General features: G+C 47.8%; 1 protein-coding gene across 2 annotated transcripts in view; it reads right to left on the bottom strand.

Annotated features, from left to right (window-relative positions):
• Nucleotides 1-24,845, bottom strand: part of DIS3L2 (DIS3 like 3'-5' exoribonuclease 2) — a 249,347-nt gene that overhangs the window by 149,185 nt on the left and 75,317 nt on the right. For both annotated transcript variants that reach the window (XM_087872025.1, XM_087872024.1), the window contains one exon: nt 11,374-11,614. In XM_087872025.1, the coding sequence (XP_087728151.1) occupies nt 11,374-11,614 (241 nt within the window). The remainder of the gene's footprint in view (nt 1-11,373; nt 11,615-24,845) is intronic.

Here is a 24,845-nt window from a genome sequence, read left to right as displayed (position 1 = left end):
CCCAGTCGCCTGGTGATTGGCCCAAATTCACCCACTCAGCTTTCATGCCTAAAGTGGGACTGCAACTCCCAGTCTCCTGGTGACTAGCCCAAAGTCACCCAGCCGTCTTCTATGCTTAAAGCGGGACTAGAACTCCCAGTCGCCTGGCAATTGGCCCAAAGTCAGTTTTCATGTCTAAAGCAGGACCGCACTGCCTCCATGAGAAAATAAAAGGGAAAAAAATTGACCGTGGGGCCACTTGAACCCGCAACCCTGCTTTAAAGAGCTCTGGAGAATCATCCGCATGGATGCGCTGCAGCATCCGAGACTCAGAGGTGGGGTTACAGTAGTGAGGGATACACCAAAATCAACGCTGCATGAAAAATATTTCCCCGAGCGATCCGAGTCCAACCCAACCAATATTAAGGTCGACATATAGACCAGTCTAGCCTAAACTGATGCCCTCCAGATGTGTCGATCTTCCATTTGTGCTGGCTGGGGATGAAGGGAGCTGATCCAACCCCACTGGAGGATGCGAGGTGAGGAAGGGTTAGACAAACATACTCACTGCCCGAGTGGCTAGGAGGGGCCTGATTCTTACATACGAGCGAAGACAATGGTGGGGTTTTTAAATCGTTGATAAAAGGCTTTGCAAATGAGCAGGGCAGACCCTGGAGCTAAGACCCAGGACACCTTTAAGGCAAGAGGGACCCCCATCCTGGCTTGTTCCTTGGCCAGGTCTTGCCAGATGAAGGGACCTCTGCTTGGAGAACCTCAAGGGGCCATGCAAAGGACCAGGGAGTTGAAAAGAGTTGACTCTCAAGGCCACAGACTCAGCGCATGAGCCCAATTCAAACATACCAGGCAGATGTTTGAACCAGGGTGGATTTGATTTAAATCGAGTTGATTTAAATCACAATTTAAATCATAATTTAAATCGCTAGTAAAAAGGCTTGATTTAAATCAACTCGATTTAAATCATAATTTTTAAGGAGCAACTGTCATCTCTGCTACCCCTTTGACCCGCCGTTGACTCACCGATAGTCCCAGTGTTGCAGAATATACAGCCTCCTGCTACATAACTCAGCTCCGTTTCAGGCTGAATAAACTACATTATTTATGTATCTTAAATAGAAAACTATCTTACGATAGATTTTTACCCCAAAAGTTTTTTATTAAAATAAATTCGATAAAAATCAAAAAAATCCGATTTAAATAAAAAAAATCTGATTTAAATCAAAAAAATCTGATTTAAATAAAAAAAATCCGATTTTTTTGATTTTTTTTAAAAAAAATCATTGATTTTTATCCACCCTGGTTTGAACCCACCCCATGACCCAGGATTGACCATCCATTCATCCATCCCTCCATCCATCCATCCATCCATCCATCTACCTATCTATCTACCGTATTTTTCGGACTATAAGACGCACCTAAATTTAGAAGAGGAAAACGACAAAAAAAAAAAAAAGGTTTTGGCCTCCCTTTTTTCCGGCCTTTTTTCAGCCCTTTTCCAGCCTTTTTTTTTTTTTTTTTGGCCCATTTTTGAGGCTTTTTTTGCGGGGGGGGGGGGGGGCGTTTTCAAGGCTTTTTCCAGCCCATTTTCGAGGCTTATTTTGGCCCGTTTTTTAGGCTTTTTTGGGGGGCTGTTTTCTAGGCTTTTCCTAACTGTTTTGGGGGCTTTTTCCAGCTTGTTTTCAAGGCTTTTTTCAGCCCATTTTTGGGGGGAAAATGGGCTGAAAAAAGCCCCCAAAATGGGCTGAAAAAAGCCTAGAAAACAGGCTGAAAAAAGCCTCAAAAACAGGCTGGAAAAAGCCCCCAAAACAGGCCAAAAAAGCCTAGAAAATGGGCCAAAAAGGCCTGGGAAAGGGCGAAAAAGGCCCGAAAAGGCCCGAAAACGGAGTGTATGGAGGGTCGGTGGGGCTTCAGTAATATTTGGTCTATAAGATGCACAGACATTTTCACCCCCTTTTGGGAGACAAAAAAGTGTGTCTTATAGTCCAAAAAATATGGCACTTATCTATCTAAATTCTCACTTTTATTATTTTTTCATATAACTTAAGGCGGCAAACTTATCCAACACACCTTCTTCCTCCTGTATGCCCCACAACAGCCCTGGGTTGGGCAGGAAGAGAGGGACTGATCTAAGATCACCCAACCAGCTTTCATGCCTAAGGCGGGACTAGAATTTCCTGTCTCCTGGTAATTGATCCAAACTTACCCAGTTGGCTTTCATAGGTAAGGCGGGACTAGAACTCACAAGCTCCTGGTAATTGACCAAAAGTTATTCTGTCAACCTTCATGCCCAAGATGGGACTAGAACTCATCACCTCCTGATGATTGACTCAATGTCACCCAGACACCTTTGATACCTAGGATGGGACTAGAATTCCCCATCTCCTGGTGATTGGCCCAAAGTCACCCAGCTAGCTTTCATACCTAAGACAGGACTAGAATTCCCCATCTCCCGGTGATTGGCCCAAAGTCACCCAGCTAGCTTTCATGTCTAAGGCAGGACTAGAACTCCCCGTCTCCTGGTGATTGGCTCAAAATCACCCAGCTAGCTTTCATACCTAAGGCAGGACTAGAACTCCCCATCTCCTGGTGATTGGCCCAAAATCACCCAGCCGGCTTTCATACCTAAGGCAGGACTAGAACTCCCCATCTCCTGGTGATTGGCCCAAAGTCACCCAGCTGGCTTTCATGTCTAAGACAGGACTAGAACTCCCCATCTCCTGGTGATTGGCCCAAAGTCACCCAGCCAGCTTTCATGCTTAAGGCGGAACTAGAACTCCCTGTCTGCCATTTCTAGCCTGGTGTCTTAACCACTAGACCAAACTGGCCCTGCCCGGGCTACTCTGTTCTTTTTCTTTAAAGCTTATATAGAGCATAGAGAAGCTCATCGGGCTTCCTTCTTCTGTAAAATCGCCATTTTACCTCCCAACGCCTGTGTCGTTTGATTTATTTTGCAGATGCAAAAAAAAAAAAAAGTAAAACTATTTTAGGTGTATTCCTTCCTTTCTCAAAGCCATCTGCTGTTGGGAAAAATTAAAATATTCTAAATTATGCAGGGGTGGGTGGGTGGGTGTCGAGGGCCAGGGCATGTGGTTTGTAAGGTTGTGGTTCAATCTTTTTTCTCCAATTGCGCCTCAGTCTGACGCAACCCAAGGAAGTAACCCTAAATCAGGAAAAGAGAAAAATGAGCCTGGCCATCAGATCAGGAAGAGGAGAGCTCGTCTCCATGTGGAAATGAGTTGTAAAGTTGGAAAATACTAAATCTGAAAACGAATACAACAATGGAGAGAGAATGGAGAGGGACAGAGGAGAGAAGAGAGGAAGGAGAGAGAGGGAAAGAAGAAAGGGAAAAGGAGAGGAAGAAAGAGAGGGGAAACAAGAGTAGGAGAGAAGGTTAGAAGGGAGGAAGACGGGAGACATGAGGGAAAGGAAGGGGAAGGAGAGAAGGAGAAGGAGAGGAGGAAGGAAGAAAGCAGATGGAGAGGGATAAAGGAGAGAAGAGAGGAAGGAGAGAGAGGGAAAGAAGAAAGGGAAAAGGAGAGGAAGAAAGAGACGGGAAACAAGAGTAGGAGAGAAGGTTAGAAGGGAGGAAGAAGGGAGACATGAGGGAAAGAAAGGGGAAGGAGAGAAGGAGAGGAGGAAGGAAGAAAGCAGATGGAGAGGGATAGAGGAGAGGAGAGAGGACGGAGAGAGAGGGAAGGAAAAAAGGGAAAAGAAGAGGAAGAAAGAGAGGGGAAACAAGAGTAGGAGAGAAGGTTAGAAGGGAGGAAGAAGGGAGGTGTGGGGGGAAAGGAAGGGGAAGGAGAGGAGGAGGAGGAGAGGAGGAAGGAAGAAAGCAGGTGGAGAGGGATAAAGGAGAGGAGAGAGGAAGGAGAGAGAGGGAAAAAAGAAAGGGAAAAGGAGAGGAAGAAAGAGACGGGAAACAAGAGTAGGAGAGAAGCTTAGAAGGGAGGAAGGAGGGAGGTATGAGGGAAAGGAAGGGGAAGGAGAGGAGAAGAGGAAGGAAGAAAGCAGGTGGAGAGGGATAAAGGAGAGAAGAGAGAGAGGGAAAGAAGAAAGGGAAAAGGAGAGGAAGAAAGAGACGGGAAACAAGAGTAGGAGAGAAGGTTAGAAGGGAGGAAGGGAGGAAGAAAGGAGGTGTGGGGGAAAGGAAGGGGAAGGAGAAAAGGAGAAGGAGAGGAGGAAGGAAGAAAGCAGATGGAGAGGGATAAAGGAGAGAAGACAGGAAGGAGAGAGAGGGAAAGAAGAAAGGGAAAAGGAGAGGAAGAAAGAGACGGGAAACAAGAGTAGGAGAGAAGGTTAGAAGGGAGGAAGAAAGGAGGTGTGGGGAGAAAGGAAGGGGAAGGAGAGAAGGAGAAGGAGAGGAGGAAGGAAGGAAGCAGGTGGAGAGGGATAAAGGAGAGAAGAGAGGAAGGAGAGAGGGGGAAAGAAGAAAGGGAAAAGGAGAGGAAGAAAGAGGGGAAACAAGAGTAGGAGAGAAGAAAGGAGGGAGGAAGAAAGGAGGTGTGGAGGGAAAGGAAGGGGAAGGAGAGGAGGAAAGAAGAAAGCAGAAGAGTAGATGGAAGAAGGGAGGGAAAGGAAAAAGAGGAGAGGGAGAAGAAGGATTGTTGTAAAACACGGGAGATGAAATGGTAGAAGAGCAATCCCGAATATACTTAAAATTGTTTGGGATGAAGATCGTATTAGTATGAAAGTTAAAAGAAAATATGTATGTTAGATAAGAAACTGTACAGTTTATGAGAAAAAATAAAAAATAGAAAACTTTTTCCAAAAAAAAAAAAAAGGAAAAAAAAGAATCCGTAGTGGAAAAAGTCAATGCGGTCCATGAATCTAGACATAGCTGGCATGAAATATACTTCAGAGGTGCAGCATTATCGCACCCACCTTCGTCCTAGGAATGCTGACTACAGCGTGGAGCTAGAAAGCTGCAGAAACCAAGAACACTGAGAGGGATTTTGGAGGGTCCTAGTAGATCACCACTTAAATAGGAGCCAGCCGTGTGCGGCAGCTGCCAAAAAAGCCAATCCAGTCCCAGGCTGCATTAAACAGAGGGATAAAATCAAGATCACGTGAAGTTGTTAATACCACTTTATAAGGCCTTGGTAAGGCCACACTTGGAATCCTGCATCCCGTTTTGGTCGCCACGATGTAAAAAAGATGTGGAGACTCTAGAAAGAGTGCAGAGAAGAGCAACAAAGAGGATTCGGGGACTGGAGGCTAAAACCAGGGGTGAAATCCAGCAGGTTCCGACAGATTCTGGAGAACCGGTAGTGGAAATTTTGAGCAGTTCGGAGAACCGGTAGCGGAAATTTTGAGCAGTTCGGAGAACCGGCAGCGGAAATTTTGAGCAGTTCGGAGAACCGGTAGCAGAAATTTTGAGCAGTTCGGAGAACCGGTAGCGGAAATTTTGAGCAGTTCGGAGAACCGGTAGCGGAAATTTTGAGCAGTTCGGAGAACCGGTAGCAGAAATTTTGAGCAGTTTGGAGAACCGGTAGCGGAAATTTTGAGCAGTTTGGAGAACCGGCAGCGGAAATTTTGAGCAGTTCGGAGAACCGGTAGCAGAAATTTTGAGCAGTTCGGAGAACCGGTAGCGGAAATTTTGAGCAGTTCGGAGAACCGGTAGCGGAAATTTTGAGCAGTTCGGAGAACCGGTAGTGGAAATTTTGAGCAGCTCGGAGAACCGGTAGCGGAAATTTTGAGCAGTTCGGAGAATCGGTAGCGGAAATTTTGAGCAGTTCGGAGAACCGGTAGCAGAAATTTTGAGCAGTTCGGAGAACCGGTAGAGGAAATTTTGAGCAGCTCAGAGAACTAGCAAATACCACCTCTGGCTGGCCCCAGAATGGGAAGGGAATGGGGATTTCGCAGTATCCGTCCCCTGGAGTGGGGTGGAAATGGAGATTTTGCAGTATCCTTCCCCTGCCATGCCCACCAAGCTACACCACGCCCACCAAGCCATGCCCACCGAACTGATAGTAAAAAAATTTGGATTTCGCCACTGGCTAAAACATATGAAGAACGATTGCAGGAACTGGGTATGTCTAGTTTGATGAAAAGAAGGACTAAGGGGGACATGATAGCAGTCTTCTGATATCTCAGGGGCTGCCCCAAAGAAGATTTGGGGGTCAAGCTATTCTCCAAAGCACCTGAGGGTAAGGACAAGAAGCAACGGGTGCAGGAAAAAAATCCCGAGAAACGGAGTTGTGTTTTATCCTGTGGGAAAGAAGGAAGGAAGGAAGGCAGGAGGCAGAGAGGGACACCGAAAGGAGGTTATTGTCACTTGCCAAACCCCAGAAATAAACTAAGCTGAACCTTTTGCTGTCGTGGTTATCCTGCCACTATTCAATATTTCCACCCTGGGTAAGGCTTTGTTTGCAGTTGGAGATTTACTGTGTTAGCTTGGGCAGGGATCAGCGCAGCTTATCTTACAGTGCAAACAGCCTCCAGCAGGCATCGGACCAGCAAAATAAAATAAAATAAAATTTCAAAAAAGCGGGCTTTTTTTTTGTTTTGTTTTAAATCCCTTTTTACTCGACCCGATTACCTGACAAAATAATTATAGGTTTTTCTGAAAAGCAAAACAGACCCCCCACCTCTCAGAAACCCCTCCAATTAATTCCGTGATTCCCAGCAAATTAAATCCAGCCTTGGGGGGGCGGCGGAGGTGAGTACCCCTCTGGGACACCCCCTTGGAAGAGTTTGCAAGCTTTTGGGGGGGGGGGAGGACAAGAGGTGGAGTGGGGGGTGGGAAGGCTGCTTTTGAACCCACAGCCCCTCAGCTGGGTCCGAGGGAAAGTTCCCTGAAAGTTTCTCGCCGCAAATTTGATTAAGCGGGGTGGTGGGGTGGTGGTGGCCATCGGAAAGAGGCCTTCAAGGCCTCGTATTAAAACACTTATTAGTCATGACAATTCCAAAGTAAGTTTTTGTTTTATTTTATTTTATTTTTCCAAGGCTCGCGGCAGCCCCTGTTGGAAATTCGTCCCGGCCTCCAAGAAAAGAGGGCAATTCATTGCTTCCGCAATTCCCACTTGTAAGCGAACCGGGCGTGTTTGCTGATTTATTTACTCTGAAGTTGATGGGGGCTGTGGGGGGGGGGAGTGTGTGGGTGTGGAAATGGGGGGGGGGGAAACGGGCATCCTTCATCCCGGATGGAAAGGAGATCAAGGAAAGCCTCGGTAGTCCAATAACAATACAACCTGGCAAAGAGAGAGAGAGAGAGAGAGGCCTCGGTGTCCGCAAGACGCTTTTCCAGCCTCTTTGGGGGCGGCTCAGGCGAAGAAATTTTGCTGAAGGGGTTTGAGGGCCTGTCGTTACTTCTTCCCCCCCCCCCAAAAAAAATGTGATGAGAAGCCAAGAGAGGAGGCTCTGGAGCCCCGGGACAGCCTCTCTTGAAGGAAGTGGGGAAAAAAGTTTGCAGGAAAAACTCCGAAGCTCTTCTTGGATGGGCCGTTCCAGTGGTGGGTTCCTCCCGGTTCGGTCCGGTTCGGCTGAACCGGTAGCTGTAACGATATGACGTCACCGAACCAGTTCTCCCCCCCCGCCCTCTCCCCCCCTCCACCCACCCACATTATTCTTACCTTTTATTTGGTCCCACCCCCAAACTATTGCTGCCTCCTGAGTCCCAGCTGATGACTAGAGGGAAACAAACTGTTTAAACTCTTGCCGCGGGGGCTTCAAAGGGCCGTCCTCAGTGTTAAAAGCAAACAAATGAGTCGGGTCGTAAGTGCGAGGACTGGTCGTAAGTGCGAGGACCTTCCAGAAATGACTCCGACCAGCTAGCCACGCCCACCTAGTCACATGACCTCCAAGCCACACCCACAAAATAAGCCACGCCCACAGGACCGGTAGTAAAAAAAAAATAGAACCCACCCCTGGGCCATTCGGCTATTTTGTTGTTTGTTTGTTTGTTGGAATCTGGCCTTTATTATTCTGAGGGAATAACTCGAGGTGGAAAACACACGCAAGAGTCTGGCTTTCTCCTCCATTTCCCTCACAACAACCCCGTGAGGCAGGTTGGGATGAGAGAGAGAGAGAGAGACGGAGAGAGAGACAGACACAGAGGGAGAGAGAAGGGGCGGAAGCGGGAGGGAGGGGCTGGCCCAAAGTCACCCAGTTGGCGCTCATGCTTAGGGTGAGACTAGAATTCACCGTCTCCTGGTGGTTGACTCAAAGTCACCCACCTGGCTTTCATCCCTAAGGCGGGACTAGAACTCGCAGTCTCCTGGCGATTAGCTTAAAGACACTCAGCCAGCTTTCGTGCCTAAGGCGGAACTAGAACTCACTGTCTCCTGGCGAGTGGACCAAAGTCACTCAGACAGTTTCCATGCCTAAGGGAGGACCAGAACTCACTGTCGCCTGGTGGTTGGCCCAAAGCCATCCAGGAAAACCAAGCCTAAAGAGGGACTAGAACTCACAGTCTCCTGGTGATTAGCTTAAAGACACCCACCTGGCTTTCGTCCCTAAGGTGGGACTAGAACTCACAGTCTCCTGGCGATTGGACCAAAGTCACTCAGACAGTTTCCGTGCCTAAGGGAGGACCAGAACTCACTGTCGCCTGGTGGTTGGCCCAAAGCCATCCATGAAAACCAAGCCTAAGGTGGGACTAGAACTCACAGTCTTCTGGTGATTAGCTTAAAGACACCCAGCCAGCTTTCGTGCCTAAGGCGGAACTAGAACTCAGAGTCTCCTGGCGATAGGACCAAAGTCACTCAGACAGTTTCCATGCCTAAAGGAGGACCAGAACTCACTGTCGCCTGGTGGTTGGCCCAAAGCCATCCATGAAAACCAAGCCTAAGGCGGAACTAAAACTCACCGTCTCCTGGTGATTAGCTTAAAGTCACCCAGCCAGCTTTCGTGCCTAAGGCGGAACTAGAACTCACTGTCGCCTGGCGGTTGGCCCAAAGTCACTCAGACAGTTTCCATGCCTAAGGGAGGACCAGAACTCACTGTCGCCTGGTGGTTGGCCCAAAGCCATCCAGGAAAACCAAGCCTAAAGAGGGACTAGAACTCACAGTCTCCTGGTGATTAGCTTAAAGACATCCAGCCAGCTTTCGTGCCTAAGGCGGGACTAGAACTCACCGTCTCCTGGTGATTAGCTTAAAGACATCCAGCCAGCTTTCGTGCCTAAGGCGGAACTAGAACTCACTGTCGCCTGGCGGTTGGCCCAAAGTCACTCAGACAGTTTCCATGCCTAAGGGAGGACCAGAACTCACTGGTACCTGATGGTTGGCCCAACGCCACCCGACTGGCTTTCCTACCTAAGGTGGGACTAGAATTCACATCTTATGGCTTCTAGCCTGGTGCTTTACCCACTAGACCAAACTGCCTAGGAATATTTATCAACGCCTAGGAACAGAGCACGCACAAAGAGGCATCTGTACAACTATTCAATTGTGTCAGGGATAGTCTGGCACAATGAGACCATCGACGACCCGGTGGTTAAGATGACTCCATCGTGACTGTCGGAGAAGTCAACACCGACCGGACTCTTGAACTTCTTCTTATTTTGGGGTTTTCCGAAAAGCATGTAGCTGGCCTCTGGAAGCACGCTGGACCACAAAGGCCTTGAAGAGGATCCAACACAGCTCCCACGTTCAAAACCGCTCCAAGGATTTGTTAGCTAGATCTGCGTCTCCTTCCATGACCAGCAAAGGCCCAGAGAGGAGGTTGTGTAACCTAAGGTTAGGGGTGACAACTTAGCAGGGTTGCAATAACTCAGGGGCTGCCCCAAAGAAAAGGGGGTGGGGGCTGTCAGCCTGTTCTCCAAAGGACCAGAAGGCAGGACAAGAAGCAACGGATGGAAACTAACCAAGGAGAGAAGCAACCTGGAATTAAGGGGGAATTTCCTGACAGTTAGAACAATGGATCAGTGGAACAACTTGCCACCAGAAGTTGTGGCTGCTCCATCACTGGGTTTTGTTTTTTTTTTAAGCAGAGATTGGACAAGTATTTGTCTGACATGGGATGGGATTCCTGCCTGAACAGGGGGTTGGACTGGATGACCTCCAAGGTCCCTCCCAACTTCTGTTACTCTGTTTCTAAGAAATATCCACTGTCATTTGTTTTCTTGTTTTCTTTTTTCTTTTTTTAACCTAAAACCCAGTTCCAAAACTTTACTGAAAGAGAATCAGATTGTTCATCAGTGATTACGTTTCCCAGACTGAGTGACAAAGACTGATTTCCTGCCGCTGCCCGTTAGACCAAAGACTTTCAAAAGACGCTTCCCCCCCCCCAAAAAAACACATGAATCGATTATTCCCAGAGCCCGGGAAAGCACTAGCATTTTGAAACACGCCCTCTTCCTACCTGGAAATGCACAATGATTTCTCAATTGGAAAAAAACAAAACAAAAACACGCATCCTGGAGATTGCAACATGGAGACTGCCACACCAAGGTTGAGAAACACGGGATTTACAGGTTAAAGCGATTCAAATCCTGGAAAAACGGATCGAGTTCGCTTTGCAACGTTTCCGAGCAAGAACAAATGGTCAGGAAAGCAAAGGACAGAATCCTTTGCCTCTTGGATAGACAGAATCCAAAAAGTAGCTACGGGCAGGGGTGGGAATTCAGCCGGTTCGGGCAAACCGAACCTAGGGGGACAGCCTTCTCTGTGGGGGCACCTACTGTCTGGAATGAGCTCCCCCCCGGAGATACGGAGGATCCCGGATCTGCGCACCTTCCGCTGTGCTTTGAAGACCTTTTTATTCCACCAGGCGGGCCTGGCCTAATCTTTTTCCCGCTTTTCTTTTTAAACATGCAAATTTTAATCTGCATGTTTTTAAACAACTGGGGTGTTTTAATTTGTCTGGGCCAAATTATTTAATTCGATTTTATCCTGTTTTTTAAATTTTGTATTTATGTATTTTACTGTTTGGCTGTTCACCGCCCTGAGTCCTTCGGGAGTAGGGCGGTATACAAATTTGATAAATAAATAAATAAACAAACCGGATATTAATTTTAATCTGGTTTGCCAAACTGGTAGTTGCAAGGACTGGTTGACCCTGCCCATCCCTCCCCTCCCCTTCCCGGAGTCTCCACGCGGCCCGTTTTGGAAGCCGGGTAAGTGCAGGGCCCGCGCAGAGGCTCTGGGAGGGCGAAAAACGAGGCTACCGGAAGTACCCATTTCTGGCCTCCAGAGGGCCTCCGGAGCCCGGGGAAGGCTGTTTTAGCCCTCCTCGACGCTCAAGGAAAGCCTCTGGAGCCTGGGGAGGGCAAAATCACCCACCCACCCCGCCGCCATGGTGCAGGAAGCTGACTAGGCCACGCCCCCATGGCCACCCCCACCCAGAAGCCAGGCAGAGAACCGGTTGCTAAAATTTTTCAATCCCACCCCTGGCTACGGGGGGAAGACTAAAAACAGGTGCCAGGTGTCAAATCCTCACCTTTTTCACCCGCCTCCAAGGACAGCTTCTGTTCAGTTCTCTTGCCTGTTCTTGTTGGCTTTGGTTCTCTTGCCTGTTCTTGTTGGCTTCTCTCATCCAATGGAGCCTCCGCCATGGCATCTGGGCCGCTGGCACCCGCTTTACCCGGGCTGGGAAGGACCGAAGCGCCTGGTGAACGCGAAGGATCCTCTGAGCTTGGAGGGGCCTCCGTTTCTTGCTCACAAGCATCTGGTTTGTTTACCTGTGGAGAGCAAGGAAAGGAGAAATGGTGCATTTGGAGCTGTGACGGCAGAAATAATATAAAATATAAAATATAAAATAATATAAAATTACAATTGCTTAACGCATTGTAAGCCGCCCTGAGTCTCCGGAGAAGGGCGGCATATAAATCAAATTTAATAATAATAATAATAATAATAATAATAATAATAATATAAAATAATATAAAATAATATAAAATAATATAAAATAATATAAAATAATATAAAATAATATAAAATATAAAGATAAAATAATAAAATAAAGTAAAATAATAAAATAAAGTAAAATGAAATGAAATAATAAAGTAAAATGAAAGATAAAATAAGATGAAATATATCTAATTTTATCTTTCATTTTACTTTATTTTATTATTTCATTTTATTTTATTTTACTTTATTATTTTACTTTATTTTATTATTTTACTTATATGTATATACACACACATACACACACACACACACATTTATAAAATATTTTCCTGTCCAGAGATGGGATAGGATGGGAAGGGAAGAGGAAAGACATATACAGGTAGTCCCCAACTTATAATAGTTCATTTAGTGACCATTCAAAATTACAATGGCACTGGAAAAAGTGATTTATGACTTTCACATGTCAGGTTTTCAGGCTGTCTTCAAATAAATTGCATCGCAAACAAAGTCTTTTATAAAGCAAACTTCCATTTTATTAAGCACAGCATTTTTTACACCGACTTGTTGCAGCCGGCACTGACAGCACCCAAAACCCCTCCTCTTCCTTCCCCCACTCCTCTGCATTCATTGGCCATCTTCCCAATCATTCACCCCTAATCCACTGCTCCAATTCAAAGAATTTCCCCCCTCCCATCCATCTCCTAGGGGACATTATCTCCAGAGGAAATAAGTAGGTGAAAGGCAACCGTCCCGTTGCAGACGCCTGCGTTCTCCTTCTTATGTCAGCACTAGGATAAATGCATCTTGACGTGCTGACATCACACTTACGACCGTTGCAGCATCCTCATGGTCACATGATCAAATTCAGATGCTTGGCAACCGATTCATATTTATGACGGTCCCTGTGTCCCGGGGTTCACGTGATCCCTTTTTGCGACCTTACGACCAGCAAAAGTCAATGAGGGAAGTCAGATTCACTTTACAACACTGTTACTAACAACCGCAATGATTCACTTAACAACAGTCGCAAGAAAGGTCATAAAATGGGGCAAAATTCACTTAGCAACTGTCTCACTTAGCAACACAAATGTTGGGCGCAATTGCGGTCGTCTATTGAGGACCCCCTGTTAGAGATAAAAAGAACGTTTTCCTACTCAAAGAGCAAGGAAACAACTAAACCATACACGTATATAAAAAAGGAGACTCAAAAAATAATTCCTTTTCTTCAAAGTCCTGATGAAGAGAGAGGTATTTTTAAGGTGGAGCATGGAGGCAAAGCCACCTGCCAAATAACAGCCCAGGAGGAACCAGTGAAGTTAGATTCTCCTGCAACATTTCATGGCAAAGCAGATTCAGTTCCCAGACATTTATTATCACGGCCTTAAAAGGTACATTCTCTGAAGAATTGGGTAGGGTAGGGTAGGGTAGGGTAGAGTAGGAATAAAACATAGAGTAGAGTAGAGTAGAGTAGAGTAGAGTAGAGTAGAGTAGAGTAGAGTAGAGTAGAACAGAACAGAACAGAACAGAACAGAACAGAACAGAACAGAACAGAACAGAATAGGAATAAAAAAGAGTAGAGTAGGAATAAAATGCTACCAACGGCCTCCCATTGACCCGTGCGCTCCCACAGAGAGGGCCTCCTCGGGGTGCCATCAGCCAAACAATGTAGGCTGGTGACCCCCAGGGGGAGGGCCTTCTCTGTGGGGGCACCTACCCTCTGGAACCAGCTGCCCCCAGAGATAAGGAGAATCCAAGACCTCGGTGCCTTCCGCCGTGCCCTTAAAACTTTCTTTTTCCAGCAAGCCGGGCTGTCTTAACATATTTTAAAATATTTTTAATTGGTTTGTCATTTTAAACTGGGGCCAAATTAATATATATTCTTTTAATTGTTTTTAATGTTTGTATTGTATGTTTTTATCTGGCTGTACACCGCCCTGAGTCCCTCGGGAGAAGGTGCGGTATATAAATTCGAAATAAAATATAAAAATAAAAAAAATATAGAGTAGGAATAAAACAGAGTAGAGTAGAATAGAGTAGGAATAAAATGTAGAGTAGAGTAGGAATAAAACATAGAGTAGAGTAGAGTAAAGTAGAGTAAAGTAGAATAGGAATAAAACATAGAGTAGAGTAGAGAGTAGAGTAGAGTAGAGTAGAGTAGAGTAGAATAGGAATAAAACAGAGTAGAGTAGAGTAGGAATAAAACAGAGTAGAGTAGAATAGAGTAGAGTAGGAATAAAACGTAAAGTAGAGTAGAGTAGGGTAGGGTAGGGTAGGAATAAAACATGCAGTGGAGTGGAGTGGAGTGGAGTGGAGTGTGTTGTGACCTAGGCCCAAGTAGTTATTACCAGACACAATCAGTCCTAAACAAACATATTTTATTAGGAACAGCTGAGAATTACTTCATTCTCATCTTAGTCCAAATTAATTCCAAAACAAATTCTTCATAAACAGTCCTTCGGCCTTATCACCAACCGTTGTCTTCTTTGGCACCCTGCCAAAGGCTTTTCTTGGGAAAAGTTCAGAAGCAAGAGACGCTGACAAGAAACAAATGTAGCAACATTGCTTTCCTACAAAGATCCCAAGAGCCGTTGCTGCTCTTTTAAGCCTTCTGGGAGGAGCCAATCACCTCCTGGCCTTACTCCTGAGTTGTCCTTTTTGCTTTAGCTGCTCTTGCCTTCTGGCAGTTCTTTGCATGCCTGCACTAGGAACAGGCTCCTCCTGTTCCTCTGCCTCTCTGCTATCCGCCTCTGGAGGCTCCAGAGTCTGCGCATCACTCCCCGATGGCCCCGGCCCTATCTCTGCCTCCGACACAGAGCCCTCATCAGGGCCTTCCCCTGACTCCAGGACAGGCCCATTGTCCTCCCCAGCCTCCTCACTGTCCGACTCTGCTGGCAGCTCCGCAGGCTGCTGGCGGACCACAACAGAGTGGAGTGGAGTGGAGTGGAGCGGAGCGGAGCGGAGCGGAGCGCAACGGAACGGAACGGAACGGAACGGAACGGAACGGAACGGAACGGAACGGAACGGAACGGAACAGAACAGAACAGAACAGAACAGAACAGAACAGAATTCCTTATTGGCCAAGTGTGATTGGACACACAAGGAATTGGACACTCAAGGAATCCTGTATATGATAGGGAAGGGGGAGATAAATTGCAGGGGCCAAATTCAGTGGTGGGATTCAAATAATTTAACAACCGGTTCGCTGCCCTAATGATTTCTTCCAACAACCAGTTCACCAAACTGCTCAGAAAGTTTAACAACCGGTTCTCCCGAAGTGGTGCGAACTGGCTTAATCCCACCATCGGCCAAATTGTATACGGAGCGGGGGAGAAGGCATGGAGATCCTGCAGAGCGTCGGCTGGCGACACCCAGGGCGAGGGCCTTCTCTGTGGGAGCCCCAGCCCTGTGGAATGAACTGCCCCCGGAAATGCGCAACATCTCCGACCTCCGGGTATTTCGCTGTGCACTCAAGACCCTGTTGTTCCGCCAGGCAGGGCTATCAACATAATAATTTTAAATTGGGTGTTTTAAATTTCTGGGGTTTTAAATTGAGCCGAATTTATTTAATAATTTTAAACTATTTTATTTGATGCTTGTCTTGTGCTTTTAATAGGCTGTACACCGCCCTGAGTCCTTCGGGAGAAGGGCGGTATAGAAATTATTTATTTATTTATTTATTTATTTATTTATTTATTTATTTATTTATTTATTTATTTATTGATTGATTGATTGATTGCTAATTCCTCTTTAGGACGAGCGAAGAAAACCTTTCGAAGGCAGCTGGGTAAAATAGCCCCAGATGGGCCAATGGCAGCAGCATTCCTCGAGTCAGACGGTGCTAAGAAGAGAGTTATGCAAGAGCCCTACTACCCTCCTCCTTTTGGTCAGGATGACGAGCGAGCAATTCTTGGAAGGCCAACGTGCAGTTTGAAATCGCTTTCAAAGTCAAGAGTGCCTTGCCAGGATTTGGCTGAAATTCGCCGTCTCCTGTGCAACGGAGCTGCTGAAACACGGGCGGTTCCATCGTTCTACGGCCTCTTTCCATTCCTTCTCTTGAGAGGTTATTCTGTGCTGTCATCGGCTATTTCTTCAACACTGGCAGCTTCACGATGCGTGGGACTTCAGCACCCGGAACGCGGCAGGGAACGGAGAGCTCTAGCAATCGCGCTTAAGACTTACATGCCGCTTCGCAATGCTTTACGGCCCTCTCTAAGCAGTTTGCGGAGTCAGCATATTCGCCCCCAACAATCTGGGTCCTTCATTTTATCGACCTCAGAAGGATGGAAGGCTGAGTCAACCGTGAGCTGGTTAGGATCGAACTCCTGATAGTGGGCAGAATTTGCCTGCAGTACTGCATTCTAACTACTTTGCCATCATGGGAGGGAGGGAGGGAGGGAGGGAGGGAAGGAAGGAGGGAAGGGAGGAAGGAAGGGAGGGAGGGAGGGAGGGAAGGAAGGAAGGAAGGAAGGAAGGAAGGAAGGAAGGAAGGAAGGAAGGAAGGAAGGAAGGAGGAAGAGCACTAGCACTTCGACTTATATGCCGCTTCGCAGTGCTTTATGGCCCTCTCTAAGCAGTTTGCGGAGTCAGCATATTCGCCCCCAACAATCTGGGTCCTTCATTTTATCGACCTCAGAAGGATGGAAGGCTGAGTCAACCTTGAGCTGGTCAGGATCGAACCCCTGACAGTGGGCAGAATTTGCCTGCAGTACTGCATTCTAACTACTTTGCCATCATGGGAGGGAGGGAGGGAGGGAGGGAAGGAAGGAAGGAAGGAAGGAAGGAAGGAAGGAAGGAAGGAAGGAAGGAAGGAAGGAAGGAAGGAAGGAAGGAAGGGCACTAGTACTTCGATTTATATGCCATGTCACAATGCTTTATAGCCCTACTCTAAGCGGTTTGCAGAGTCAGCCTCTTGCCCCCAACAATCTGGGTCCTCATTTTATCGACCTCGGAAGGAGGGAAGGCTGAATCAACCTTGAGCTGGTCAGGATCGAACCCCTGACAGTGGGCAGAATTTGCCTGCAGTACTGCATTCTAACCACTTTGCCACCACAGGAAGGAGGGAGGGAGGGAGGGAGGGAGGAAAGAAGGAAGGAAGGAAGGAAGGAAGGAAGGAAGGAAGGAAGGAAGGAAGGAAGGAAGGAAGGAGAAAGGAAGGAAGGAGGGAGGGAGGGAGGGAGAAAGGAAGGAAGGAAGGAAGGAAGAAAGGAAGGAAAGAAGAGAGGAGGGAGGAAGGAAGGAGGGAGGGAGGGAGGAAGGAAGGAAGGAAGGAAGGAACTTAGATTTATGTACCAGTCGCACTTAGACTTATGTACCACTTCACAATGCTTTATGACCCTCACTAAGCGGTTTAGAGAGTCAGCCTCTTGCCCCTAACAATCTGGGTCCTCATTTAATCGACCTCGGAAGGATGGAAGGCTGAGTCAACCTTGAGCTGGTCAGGATCACCACATTACAAAAAGGATATGGAGACTCTAGAAAGAGTGCAGAGAAGAGCAACAAAGAGGATTAGGGGATGATTGGAGGCTAAGACACATGAAGGACGGTTGCAGGAACTGGGTATGTCTAGTTTAATGAAGAGAAGGACTAGGGGAGACATGATAGCAGTCTTCCGATATCTCAGGAGCCGCCCCAAAGAAGAGGGGGTCCATTTATTCTCCAAAGCCCCTGAAGGCAGGACAAGAAGTAATGGGTGGAAACTCATCAAGGAGAGAAGCAACTTAGAACTAAGGAGAAATTTTCTGGCAGTTAGAACAATTCATCAATAGAAGAGGTTTCCTTCAAAAGTTGTGGGTGCCCCATCACTTGAGGTTTCTAAGAAGAGACGGGACAGCCACTTGTCTGAAATGGGATTGGGTCTCCTGCTTGACCAGGGGGCTGGACTAGAAGACCTCCAGGGCCCCTTCCAACACTCTTATTCTATTCTTGTATCTCAGTCCACCCACGAGAACCCACTTTCTTCCATGGGTTTCAGTCTTGCTCTTTGCCTTTTTGTCTTGTTCTCTTTCAAGTTTCCCAGTCGAAGAAAGAAGACAGGTAGTCCTCGACTTACAACCATTCATTTCATGACTATTCGAAGTTACAAACGGGACTGTACAAAAAGTGACTTTGGACCGTTTTAATACCGTTGCAGCGTCCCTGCGGCCACGCGATCAAAATCCAGACGCTGGGCAACTGTCTCATAGTTTACGACGGTCGCAGTGGCCCCCAGGGTTATGGGATTCCCGTGTTGCGACCTTCTGACAAGCCGAGTCCCACGGGGAAGCCGGGATTCACCAAACCACCGGGTTACTAACTTCGCAGAGGCAGCGATTCACTTAACAACGGTGGTAAAAATGGTTGTAAAATGGGGCAAAACTCGTTTAACAACCCTCTTTGCCACTCAGTGGAAATCTTGGGCTCCGTTGCGGTCGTAAGTCGAGGATGACCTGCGCAAGGCAGTCCTCAGGAGGCGAAAGTTCTCACCTGAGCCCTGAGTAAGCAGTGAGTAAGTCAGGTGGGGGTGAGAGAAGGGCTCGGCCCAGCTGAAGTGGCTGGATTTTCCCACCAGCTGCACCTTGCTGGACGCAAGGGGTCAATTCAATCTAACAAAATACACACTTGTCACAAAACAGGGCCCTGTGTGTGTAGGCGGCGCAAAGCCGGATGGAAAACACACAAACGGAATAGTTTCTGTCCCTGGGATGTGAATGGCACCTTTTTTTTTTTTTTTTGATTCCTAAGAAAGAAAAATAAAGCGAAGGAAGCAGAAATCGGGATTTTTTAATTATTTTTTTAAAATTTCCCCTTCCCAGTGATTTCAAAACAGGAAAATTTGGCCCTTTTCTTCCCACCTCCCTTCGGAAACAACCTTTGGAACGGAACGAGCAGAGGGAGATTTGTCTGGTGGGTTAGAGCAGGGGACCTCCCAACCTTGGACTGGAAACCCTTCCTGGACTTTTTGCCGGGAAAAGGAAAAAAAAAAAATGAACCTGCGATTTATAGTTTGATGGGTATGGATTATGGGTAGAGCTTGGAAGGAAGGAAATTATGTTGTAACCTTCTAGAGAAGGGCCAAAATAAAAATTTAACTGCTGTTCAGAAGACCAGAAACATAACCCTCCCCTTTCCTTTCCTTTTTTCTGTCTCCCTTCCCTTCCCTCCCTTCCTTTCCTTCGTTCCTTCTTCCTTCCCTTTCCTTTTCTTCCTTTCCTTCTTCCTTTTTTGTTCCCTTCCCTTCCATTTCCTTTTTCCGTTCCTTCCCTCCCACTTCCTTTCCTTCTTACTTTTTCCTTCCCCTTCTTTTTCCTTCCCTTCCCTCTTTCTTTTCCTTTTCTTCTTCCCTTTCCTTCCTTCCCTTCTTCCTTTTTCTTTCCCTTCCCTTCCATTTTTTCCTCCCCTTCCCTCCTTCTTTCTTCCCTCTTTCCTTTCCTTCCCTTTCCTTTTTCTTCCCTCCCATTTCCTTTCCTTCTTACTTTTTCCTTCCATTTCTTTTTCCTTCCCTTCCCTTCTTACTTTTTCTTTCCCTTCCCTTCCCTTTCTTTTTTCCTTCTCTTCCCTCCCCTCCCTTTCCTTCTTCCCTTTTTCCTTTCCTTCCCTTTCCTTTTTCCTTCCCTCCCATTTCCTTTCCTTCTTACTTTTTCCTTCCCTTTCTTTTTCCTTCCCTTCCATTTTCTTCCTTCTCTTCTTCCTTTTTCTTTCCCTTCCCTTCCCTTCCATTTCCTTTTTCCTTCCATTCCCTCCTATCCCTTTCCTTCTTCCCTTTTTCCTTTCCTTCCCTTTTTCCTTCCCTCCCATTTCCTTCCCTTCCCTTCTTCCTTTCCTCCCATTTCCTTTCCTTCTTCCCTTTTTCCTCCCCTTCCCTTTTCTCCTTTTCTTCCTTTCCTTCATACTTTTTCTTTCCATTCCCTCCCCCCTTTCTTTCCTTCTTCCCTTTTTCCTTCCCTTCCCTTTTTCCTTCTCTCCCATTTCCTTCCTTTTCTTTTTCCTTCCCTTCCCTTTCCTCGTTTCTATCTTCCCCTCCTCTCTCCTCTCCTCTTCTCAGCCAGCTTCCGACAAGCACGGTCAATGGGGGGCAGCCAAATTCAGTTAACCTGATTCCCTGATTCACTTAATAAGTGCAGTGATTGTCTTAATTGTGTAAAAAAAAAATATTGCAAAATGGGTCAAAAACTCACTTAACAACTGCCTTGCTTAGCAACATGACTGTTGGACTCAATTGTGGTCATTAAGTCCAGGACTACTTGTAAGAGCCTTGGTAGTACAGTGGTCTAAGGCACCCTGTTATTAAGCTGGTTATTAAGACCAGCTGCCTGCAATTACTGCAGGTTCGAATCTCGCCAAGGCTCAAGGTTGACTCAGCCTTCCATCCTTTCTAAGGTAGGTAAATTGAGGACCCAGTTTGTGGGGGCAATAAGCTGACTTTGTATAAATATACAAAAGGATGAAGGCTATTGCTGAGCGCATTGTAAGCCGCCCTGAGTCTCCGGAGAAGGGCGGCATATAAATCAAATTAAATAGATAGATAGATAGATAGATAGATAGATAGATAGATAGATATAGATATAGATATATACAAAAGTATGAAGGCTATTGCTTAATGCATTGTAAGCCGCCCTGAGTCTCCGGAGAAGGGCGGCATATAAATCAAATTAAAAACAAAAACAAAAAAAAACTGGGCGGAGACCAGGACTCAAGCTCATTGAGTGAATTGGCCCAGGCCTACCTCACAAGTTTGTTGTTCTGGAGATAAAAAGAGAGTCGGCCACGGCCTTGAGACCGCGCCCTGCCCTTCAGCAACAGCTGGGAAGTACCGCAGATGCTCACAAAGAAATAGGATACTTGCTAAATCAATCCCAGTGTTGGGATTGTTGAGGTTCAAAGGTTCATAAAGTCAGCATTGAAAATAGCTTGCAGAAAAATCAGATTAATCTGGGATTCATTAACCTCCCCAGAGGATAATTTGTTATGCTGGAAGGAGCAGAGAAGTGCAAAAGTTATTATAAATATAGGAGACAGAAGGGGGGGGGGGACTTGGCGGTAAGGTCTGGGCCAGCAGCCAAGATTCAGAACATTTGAAGAATTTTTAACTCAAGCGACGGCTTCCCTAACGGGGTTAGGTAGACCGCGGGAAAGGAAAATTGAAATGACTAAACAACAGAAGCGGAGGAGGCTTCACAATGGAAGCCGCCAATCAGGAATGGGGAATCCTTTCCCCCTGATGCAGGGGTGAAATCCAGCAGGTTCTGGAGAACCGGTAGAGGAAATTTTGAGTAGTTCGGAGAATCGGCAAATACCGCCTCTGCCCTGGCCCCAGAGTGGGGTGGGAATGAGGATTTTGCAGGATCCTTCCCCCTGGAGTGGGGTGGGAATGGAGATTTTGCAGTATCCTTCCCCCCGGAGTGGGGTGGGAATGGAGATTTTACAATATCCTTCCCCCAGGAGTGGGGAAGGAATGGGGATTTTGCAGTATCCTTCCCCCCGGAGTGGGGTGGGAATGGGGATTTTGCAGTATCCTTCCCCCAGGAGTGGGGTGGGAATGGGGATTTTGCAGTATCCTTCCCCCAGGAGTAGGGAGGGAATGGGGATTTTGCAGTATCCTTCCTCCTGGAATGAGGTGGGAATGGGGATTTTGCAGTATCCTTCCCCCAGGACAGGGGAAGGAATGGAGATTTTACAATATCCTTCCCCCAGGAGTGGGGAGGGAATGGGGATTTTGCAGTATCCTTCCCCTGGAGTGGGGTGGGAATGGGGATTTTGCAGTATTCTTCCCCCAGGAGTGGGGAAGGAATGGGGATTTTGCAGTATCCTTCCCCTGGAATGGGGTGGGAATGGGGATTTTGCAGTATCCTTCTCCTGCCACGCCCACCAAGCCACGCCTGCCAAGTAACACACCACACCCACCAAGCCACGCCCACAGAACCGGTAGCAAAAAAACTTGAATTTCACCACTGCCCTGATGCCTGCGCAAGAAAAGATGGGACAGGTGGGAAAATGTTCTGGGTTTCAACGAGGCCCCTTTCCCAACTAGACATCTGCAGGAAAGCCAAGAATGCCAAAAAACCTCTCACCAACACTGACAAAACCACTAGAATTGAGAGCGAACCTCACTCCCTACTAGAACTGATGATGTTATAGAGTTCGGTAATGAAACATCTACAAGGAAACAACCAACCTCAGAGAGCGCCTAGAGCCATGATGGTGAACCTATGGCATGCGTGCCACAGGTGGCACGCGGAGCCATATTAGTGGGCACGCCAGCTCAGCTCTGGTGCGCATGCGCACGCCGGCCAGCTGATTTTCGGGCCTTCTGGGCCCACCAGAAGTAGGGAAACAGGCTGTTTCCTGCCTCTGGAGGTCCTGGGGGCGGGTTGGGGAAGGCCCGCCTTTCTTACCTGGCTCCAGATCCTCTCTGTGTATCTGGGAATGGCGAAAACAGCCTTTCCCACTCTCTTGGAGGCCTTACGGAGGCTGAAAGGGCCCATTTCCCCACTCGCGGTGGGACAGGAAGTGATATTTTCTCCTGTCCTCAGCCTCCAGAGACTCCTAGAGAGGCTCCTACAGACTCCTAGAGAGGTTCTCGAGGCTGGGGTCAGGAAAAAACGTCACTTCCTGTCCCACCGGGAGTGGGGAAATGGGCCCTTTCAGCCTCCGTAGGGCCTCCAAGAGAGTGGGAAAGGCTGTTTTCGCCGTTCCCAGATACACAGAGAGGATCTGGAACCAGGTAAGAAAGAAAAACGGGCCTACCAGGCCATCATGTGCCAGGAGTGGGGGGGGAGGGGGGAGGGGGTTGCACACACATGCACGTGGGCACGTGCGCGCGCGACCCTCCCCCGCCCCCCCCTCTCCTGGCACACGATGGCAAAAAGGTTAGCCATCACTGGCCTAGAGTCTCTCTTCCCCGCTGGTGTGGACATCCCATAAAACAGGGGTTCCCCAAACTTTCGGACCTCAGGGACCACTAAATTCATAATTTTAAATCCCACGGACCTCTAACATGATCTGTCTAATGACCGACTGGGTGTGGCTAGCTGGTCATGTAACTGAGTGGGCGTGGTCAACTGGATGTCACTCACGACAAGGGGCGCCTTGCCAGCCTCTACTCGCCACTCCTCCCCTCCCCTCCCGGGCTCCTTAGGGCCCCAAGAGGAAGCAGTTGCTGGAGCTAAGCAGCCACCACGAGAAAGAGTTGGCAAAACAGCTCAGTTCAAGTTGGATCTGACCGAGGAGGAGGCTCAGCAGAAGCACCTCACTGAGGACTAGGAGCATACATAGGCTTTCCAAGCAGAGGGAAGACCTGTGGGAGTGGAAGGCCAGGTACCGGCGCCTGGAGGCTCAGTGGGATGAAATGGTCAGCCAGTTCCAGGCTGTGATGCAGTCCCACTGGAACGAGGCCCTCCGGCTCTTCACCACCAGCGGCTCTTCCCTCCAGCCTTCGCCCAAAGCCCCCCACCAGGAGGCCGAAGCAGACCCCAAGTCCGAATTTCTGCCCCCCTCCGACCCACAGAAAAAGACCCCGAAGGGGGAGACTCTCTGCAGCAACACAAACGTTCATTGCACGTATCCATCCCAGGGACCGTAGAGTTTGAGGACCCCTGATTAAGTGCAATATAACAAAAATGGAAATAATTTTTCTGCGGACCACCAAAATTTTCTCACGGACCACCAGTTGGTGACCGCTGCCATAAAGTGTTCTCTTTGAGCTTGGCTGTTTTCTTGCAGGTGTTTCATGACCCAAATAGCTAACTTTACCAGTGCTGCAAAGGAGGGGGGTTTGCAGAGTGAAGGAGAAGGAGAGGGAGAGGGATAAGGAAAAAGAGAAGGAGGCCAGGAGGAAAGAGAAGGAGGCACGGGAGGAGGAGAACTGTGAGGTGTCTGGTGCTCTCTGAGCTTGGTTGTTTTGTTGCAGACATTTCATGACCCAACTAGGTAACATCATCAGTGCTAGAAGGGATGAGCATTGCAGGGAGAAGGAGGAGGAGGAGGAGGAGGAGGAGAAGGAAGAAAAGGAGGAGGAAGAGAAGAAGGAGGAAAAGGAGGAGAAAGAAGGAAGAGGAGGAGGAGGAAGTGGAGAAGGAGGAGGAAGAGAATGAAGAGGAGGAGGAGGAGGAGGAGGAGGAGAAGGAGAAGGAGGAGGAAGAGAAGAAGGAGGAAAAGGAGGAGAAAGAAGGAAGAGTAGGAGGAGAAGGAAGAGGAGAAGGAGGAGGAAGAGGAAGAGAATGAAGAGGAGGAGGAGGAGGAGGAGGAGAAGGAAAAGGAGGAGGAAGAGAAGGAGGAGGAAAAGGAGGAGAAAGAAGGAAGAGGAGGAAGAGGAGGAAGAGGAGAAGGAGGAGGAAGAGAATGAAGAGGAGGAGGAGGAGGAGGAGAAGGAAAAGGAGGAGGAAGAGAAGAAGGAGGAAAAGGAGGAGAAAGAAGGAAGAGGAGGAGGAGGAAGTGGAGAAGGAGGAGGAAGAGAATGAAGAGGAGGAGGAGGAGGAGGAGGAGGAGAAGGAGAAGGAGGAGGAAGAGAAGAAGGAGGAAAAGGAGGAGAAAGAAGGAAGAGTAGGAGGAGAAGGAAGAGGAGAAGGAGGAGGAAGAGGAAGAGAATGAAGAGGAGGAGGAGGAGGAGGAGGAGAAGGAAAAGGAGGAGGAAGAGAAGGAGGAGGAAAAGGAGGAGAAAGAAGGAAGAGGAGGAAGAGGAGGAAGAGGAGAAGGAGGAGGAAGAGAATGAAGAGGAGGAGGAGGAGGAGGAGAAGGAAAAGGAGGAGGAAGAGAAGAAGGAGGAAAAGGAGGAGAAAGAAGGAAGAGGAGGAGGAGGAAGTGGAGAAGGAGGAGGAAGAGAATGAAGAGGAGGAGGAGGAGGAGGAGGAGGAGAAGGAGAAGGAGGAGGAAGAGAAGAAGGAGGAAAAGGAGGAGAAAGAAGGAAGAGTAGGAGGAGAAGGAAGAGGAGAAGGAGGAGGAAGAGGAAGAGAATGAAGAGGAGGAGGAGGAGGAGGAGGAGAAGGAAAAGGAGGAGGAAGAGAAGGAGGAGGAAAAGGAGGAGAAAGAAGGAAGAGGAGGAAGAGGAGGAAGAGGAGAAGGAGGAGGAAGAGAATGAAGAGGAGGAGG

This window comes from Pantherophis guttatus, chromosome 6 (assembly GCF_059756535.1).
Source record: "Pantherophis guttatus breed Tessera chromosome 6, ASM5975653v1, whole genome shotgun sequence".
Classification (NCBI taxonomy): Eukaryota; Metazoa; Chordata; class Lepidosauria; order Squamata; family Colubridae; genus Pantherophis; species Pantherophis guttatus.
Note: the sequence above shows the minus strand (reverse complement) of the source record. Positions and strands in the feature narration are given on the sequence as shown.